This window comes from Ambystoma mexicanum, chromosome 2q (genome assembly GCF_040938575.1).
Source record: "Ambystoma mexicanum isolate Mex_15411 chromosome 2q, UKY_AmexF1_1, whole genome shotgun sequence".
In the NCBI taxonomy this organism is placed as follows: domain Eukaryota; kingdom Metazoa; phylum Chordata; class Amphibia; order Caudata; family Ambystomatidae; genus Ambystoma; species Ambystoma mexicanum.
In genome coordinates, this window is record NC_090924.1 from 1,003,248,013 (window position 1) to 1,003,254,187 (window position 6,175).

At 45.0% G+C, this 6,175-nt stretch overlaps 1 protein-coding gene across 1 annotated transcript in view; it reads right to left on the reverse strand.

Moving 5' to 3' along the window:
• Nucleotides 1–5,286, reverse strand: part of IGF2BP3 (insulin like growth factor 2 mRNA binding protein 3) — a 1,445,925-nt gene extending 1,440,639 nt beyond the window's left edge. The window contains exon 1 of the mRNA XM_069648320.1: nt 4,788–5,286. Coding sequence (XP_069504421.1) covers nt 4,788–4,962 — 175 coding nt within the window. The 5' untranslated portion in view covers nt 4,963–5,286. The remainder of the gene's footprint in view (nt 1–4,787) is intronic.
• Between the last annotated feature and the right edge of the window lie 889 nt (nt 5,287–6,175).

Consider the following 6,175-nt stretch of genomic DNA (forward strand, 5'->3'; position numbering starts at 1 on the left):
TTTTGTAGCCATCTTGGTATTCTCTATGAGGTATTTCTTTTGCCCGCAATTTTGACCCGTTTTACTTTACTCAATGTCACTTAGCTGGTGTATGGCCTCTCATGGTTTCCCCAGTGGATTAGTCCACCTTCTATGTTTACTGGTTTGTTGTTCCCAATCCAAGATGGCTGTTCGTATTGATTAGTTAGCCGTTAGTCCGCCCTCCGCCCTCCATCTCTGCAGTAGCTCGAGATTTACTTTTGTTGGTAGCAATAGGCTGCAGTTCTATGGCTCCAGAGGGAATGTCAAGAGTGCATGCGGTTCCTTTTGATCTGCAATGCGTTTTCACCTGCACTGTTTGTAAGGCGAGTTTACTTATTGATTTGGAGCTTCAACTTGGAGCTGAATGTGGTGACGATTTATCCATTGTGTCGTCCTTCTATAATTGTCTTTATCCTTTCTTTCCACAGTCTCCTACCTCTTTATACACAGATATCCGTGTTTTCTCATGTTTATGTAACCTTCCTACATTCGCGTCTAGATTTAAGTAAACGCTGCATTTCCGCTTTGTGTGAGGAATGGAGTGATTTTCCATTCATTGGGTAAACTATGGGCTTTACATTTAGATCTGACAAGAGACAGACAGAGGCACATAGTGACTAATGGGTTTTGGTTGTGCCTCTTGCAGAGCGTAATACATACATTTGAAGAGTGCTGCCCACTTCTGCAGCATTTGAATTAGCTTGGAAATTTCACTGTGCCTTTTCTACTTACCTCTATATGGACTATTTTAGATAACACCAGGTCAGTAGCTCTCCTCCCTTGGATATTCTTGGTTTGGAGAAGGTTTAGACATTTGATTCCCTGAACACTTTTCTAATACATTTTTGGATTGATTGTTTATGGGTTTTTGTTCCTGGCTATATTTTGTTTAACCTCATCCATTGGATTGATTATCGGCCAGTTAGGCCTTTTAATGTTTTTGCCCGGTTTAACATCCCTGAATACTTTCCACATGCATGGTTTTAGCATGCTAGACAAGGGTGTCCATCTTTGAGTACCATGGTTATTTTTTTTTTTTCTCTGCTTGATCGCCCCGTCACTTCCAGTTGGCTCTGGGTACTCTATGGGGATTGTTACCGATAGTCACACACATGGAAAATGAACCTTATGTGTAATAGCACTAAAATGATCACAGGCCATACCCGAGTGTATTTACTTGATCATAATGTGATACACAACCTCTGTAAGCGTTTGTTGGTTTTTTTTCCAGTCCAAATTGCTCTTGAAGAAGGGGTCTTTACCGCTCATTTCAGACTGCCTGATTTTTAGAAGACATTGAAGCGATTAACCAACTATATCCTGTTATATGATTATGTTGTGTATCTATTTGTGTTATCTTTCTCTACATTATTGTAAATCTTTCAAAGAATTGGCCGATTGCAGCATTGTAAAGTGTGCAGGGGACAGGAGGGTCCTAACTTTGGACCTCACTTGTTCTTAGGACTGAAATCTATAATGTACGATTATTTTCCAGGGCAGCCCAAGTTATGCCCGATTAGATATTTGACAGCAAACGAAGATATTACGAGGTAAGTGAGACCCCCCCAGGGGTATCCCAATTGTTCATAACATTATGCAAGCCATACAAGACCATCACACCAGCAACAATAGCCAGATGGCTGATGGTACAGGCAAGCAATGACAGAGAGTTACGGTATGCACTCTGAGGGGAACAATGGCTACCAAAGCCTTTAACATAGGAGCCAGACTAATCGTATGTTCAATGATGGATGTAGAACATGGTATTTATCTGCTATAACTGTATATACATGCATAAATGATTAATTGATATAGATGTGGAAATGTGTACATTAGTATAAAGTTGAACTGTTGGTAATATACGATTGTCCCACACTTTTTCGACATACACTAAAAATATATTTTATGATACTAGGTTCGGTGGGGAACTCCAAGCCATCGGGAAGTTCAGGAACGGCACTGATCATGCAACGGGATTGTGGTTACTGGTGGACGCAATTTCGATCAAGAAAAGAGGAAGTGAAGGAGGATGTTCAGGGTGTTTATGGACAGAGTTTATTGATTAGTTAGGTTGGTCATGTGGTCAGTTAAGAGACCAATAATATTGGACTACCAAAGACTACCTCCACTGGAAGTCTTCGTTACCATTCATATTATTGGTTATTCATTGCTGCTCGAGTAGTAAATATGAAAGGGAAGCATAATCCTTTGCGTCTTTAATAAAATTATGACTTTCTGGGACAAATGTGTTGATAATCTGAAATGTTGAACTCTACCACGGTATTTTTTTAAAATCAAGTATACAAATTAAAATAATATTTTAAAACGAATTGCTCCAAGAGTATAAAAATCAAAACATTACAGTATGAAAACATTACAATCAAATCTAATTGAAAGTTCTTTGTGTGCCCTTGTCTCTAAAATAACCACCTTTTATAATTTAGCAGGTGCAGTACAACAGTGATTTTTTTTTTTTTTTTTTAAATAGTGCAGGAAATGAGAGATGGTGGGTAGGGAACAGGAAACTTAAGAGTCCTTACAAAAACATCTCCCCAATGCATGCGTCGGCGGACTCCAGCGGTCAGAACCCTGGTGCGAGTGTTATTTAGTTAAGTCAGTGCTGCCTTTTAACACTGGTTACCAAGAGATCTTGTGAGGAGGGTTCCTGTGCCTAGGGAGGCAGGAGTCTGCATTTCTGCAGAAGGATGTAATGACCGACCATCAATCATTTACAATGTTAGTACTGGTGACCCCCTCAAGAGCAGCCTTCCACCCTAGCTCCAAAAGCTTCATTCTCCCATTGGTGCCTTGCACTCATCTGAGTGTCAAACCCATCAGGCATTAATTCAACTTCATCAGCTTCTTTTACAACCTGGGTCCAGATATCCCGATTTTACCTCTTGTCCTTAAATGCTTCCTGGGAAACCCTTCTCCCTCTTGATTGAATGAAGGGGAGTTCCCAGGCCACGCCTCGGGCTAAGTAACATAGGTGTGCTTAAACTCAGACAATAACGGGCCATGGTCTTTGATCGGGCACACAACCTAAAGCCTTTTGTCCAAGACTAGAAATACAAACAATTCTTACCCAAGCCGGCGACATTATTACATGGAACCAGCCTGCTCGATGCCCGTTTCAGAGATTGTGAACCAGAAAGTTCTTATCTTTCTCACAACCCTCTGTAGGCTATGTGCTGACCAGCAGATCAGTCGCTGCTTTTTTGCATAATACCTGATCATCATCCGTCCCTCAAGTGTGGAGCCAAGAGACAAACACAAATTCTGGGGCCACTAGCACGCACCACACTTATTTTTTTAAGGAGGTAAATAAACTCAACATACTGAGAAGCAGCTAAAACTGTTTTTCAAAGTAGGGAATGCGAACTATTTTATCATCCATCCAGAAGCGTCCAGTTGAATCTAAACGCTGTACACAACATAGTTGTAGGCTAGGTTTGTATATGGCGATATTATCACCCATACCGCCTCTATGTTTGTGCCTGTGTAGTCTGAAATCCACCAAATCCATGTTTTCCCTGTAGTTGCCACAGACGCCGCGCTGCACGGACTGTCAACATACAAGATAACGGTAACGACAGAGGACAACCCCCCCCCCAGCTCCTAACCACCCCCCCAAAACGGAGTTCCCCTTCAAAAGTTTAGAATCCTAAAATGCAGCCGCTTTTATCACTTTTCCCCGGACATTAGCACCATTAGGCTCAACGCATGTTCCTCAGTTGTCAAACAAAAACACACAAACCAATCCAAAAGTACACTGCCAGAATTCGCAAATCCCACCTGGCCCCCATCTCTAATTCCATAATCTAAAGTGGAGTTGTAAGTGCATAGTTACGAAAGGCATCGAACACGCACCCAGAGGCTCAACATTACAGGGGGGGGTCCCCCATGCATGCATAGGCGTAGGTACAGCCAGGTCACCTTCCCCATGGGGGTTAGGGGGTGTAAATGACCATTACAGACAGGCGAAAACAACTTTTCGAGCGTTAGACCAAGAGTGTAATTCTCCGAATATCCGTGGATCTTAATTCACGAGTAGAAAAAGTACATATACCAAAACACTTATTGTTCAACCAAAGGGAATACTTTACATTGCAGCACGCCGACTCGATAAAAACTCGAGCTCGTAAACTACGTTTGTACAGCAAGCCGTCACAGTGACGCTTCACACTCCAAGACTGTTCGCGTGTGTAAACAACAATTTGATAAGACACGAAGACTTGAGCGTTAAGCGAGTCAACTCCCCCACCAACCCCCCTTTTCTGTCAGCTGAGAGGGCGAGGTGGCCGTGGAACGGGCGAAGGAGTAAATCGTACGGCCTCGTTCCTGGAGGTATCATCACCGGAAGCCACGTACCGCTCCGTGGAACCGCGTTATTATTCTTCCCCGCCAGCCATCGGGTAGCTGCACGCTTTGTTGTGTATGCCTGCTGCTCCCCATACATGAGAAGGCGGGGAAGCAGAGTGGATGATCCCCTGGGTGGCTAGTGGGTCCCTGGACCCAGAGCAACCCCCGCCCCGACAACCCATGCTCGAGAACACCTGCCATGGCAAATGATGCGAGGTTCTTGAGACGACGGGGGGGGGCATTGCGTAGCATCGTGGAAAGGGAGGGAGTACACTTCAGACTTGTCCGCCAGTCACAGTGGCCCACCTGCAACCTTGTTTACCCCAGAAGCGCCCCCGTTCCTCCACGCCCGGCCTCCCTCCCCATGCCCGGCCCAACTCCGGGTGCTGCCAGCACTCGCTCACCTGAGAGAGCGTCGATGGCCTTCATCGCCCAGCTCTCGTCGGGGCAGTCCACGAAGGCGTAGCCCGCCTTGAGCAGGAAGTGTCCGCTGAAGGGGATCTTGGACTCCTTGAAGAGGCTCTCCAGGTCCTGGGCGCTCACCGCCTCGCTTAGGTTTCCAATGTACAGCTTGTTCATCTTCCGTACGAAAGCAGGCGCCGAGGGCGATGCAAACCCCAGTGTTCACAGGCACAACAAACACAAAATACGCGGGAGCAGGGGGTGGGCGTTCAGCGGCTTTACTGTCAATGAGAACTGAAAACGTGTTTGAAAAAATAAAATGCCCTCATTTCATTCGCGTAAAAAAAGCCTCACAGGCTACAATGGCGGGCATGGAAAGAAACCGGAGGAGGAGGCAGGGGAAAAAACTACTTTTTGTCTCCCCCCACTCCCGAACCCCTTAGCAGGCCGACGGTGAAAATGTCACACTACGCTGACGACAGCGCCGCCTCCAAATAAAAGAAAAAAATCACGAATATTTTGGCCCTTTTTTTTTTTTTTGAATGAGCCACGTGTTCAAACTACAAATCAACTTCTCACGTGAGAAATCGCAGCTCCTCAATTAGATAGTGGATTTAAGCAAAGGGGGACGGGCTGAAGCGAGAGAGGGGGATTGGTTAGAAGAGAGTTAGAGGGCGTGGAAAGAGCAAGTTTTCATTGGGCGTGGAAAAGGAGGCAGCTCCCACCCTCATGGGAGATGATGAGATGGTTAGTCATCGGCTGTAAAGCGTGTAGATCTGATTGGGAGGCCTCTTACTACGACTCGTTCTAACGATTTATTGGGTGGTGTGAGTGCTTTGCAGTCATCAGGTTTGAAAGATCGTATTCTGCCGTGGATTCCCTCCTAGCATGCTGTCGTGCTATACAAATTAAAACAAGCATTGGCAATACCACCAGTTTGGTCTTTTGTGTATTCATAGGAAAGGCACTGCCATTAACTAGCCATTGATGGTAGCAGATGCCAAATGGTGCAATTACCTGAGCATTTAATAGCTGTGCCTGGAATATGCCTAATACTCGTACACAAGCCAAAACGGTTGGCTTTGCTAATGCTTGTTTTTAACAGGACTTCAGTGAAGGATTTGCATAGTGTGGCTGAAGGCAGACCTCGTTATGAAATTTTTATTACATCAGTAGCACATATACAGGCAGACCACTCAGTAGACTGCTTTGGGAAACACTGGCAGGCACTTCAAGTGCAAAGTTTAATGGTAAGGCTTGATTAAAAGAAACACTAAGTGTTCCCATGAGAAGGTTTTTTGGGCGCAGAGGGGCAGGAACTGCGTGGGAATGGACATAGGGATTAGCATGGCCATGGTTCGGCACATAACAAAACAACACCTACAGCATG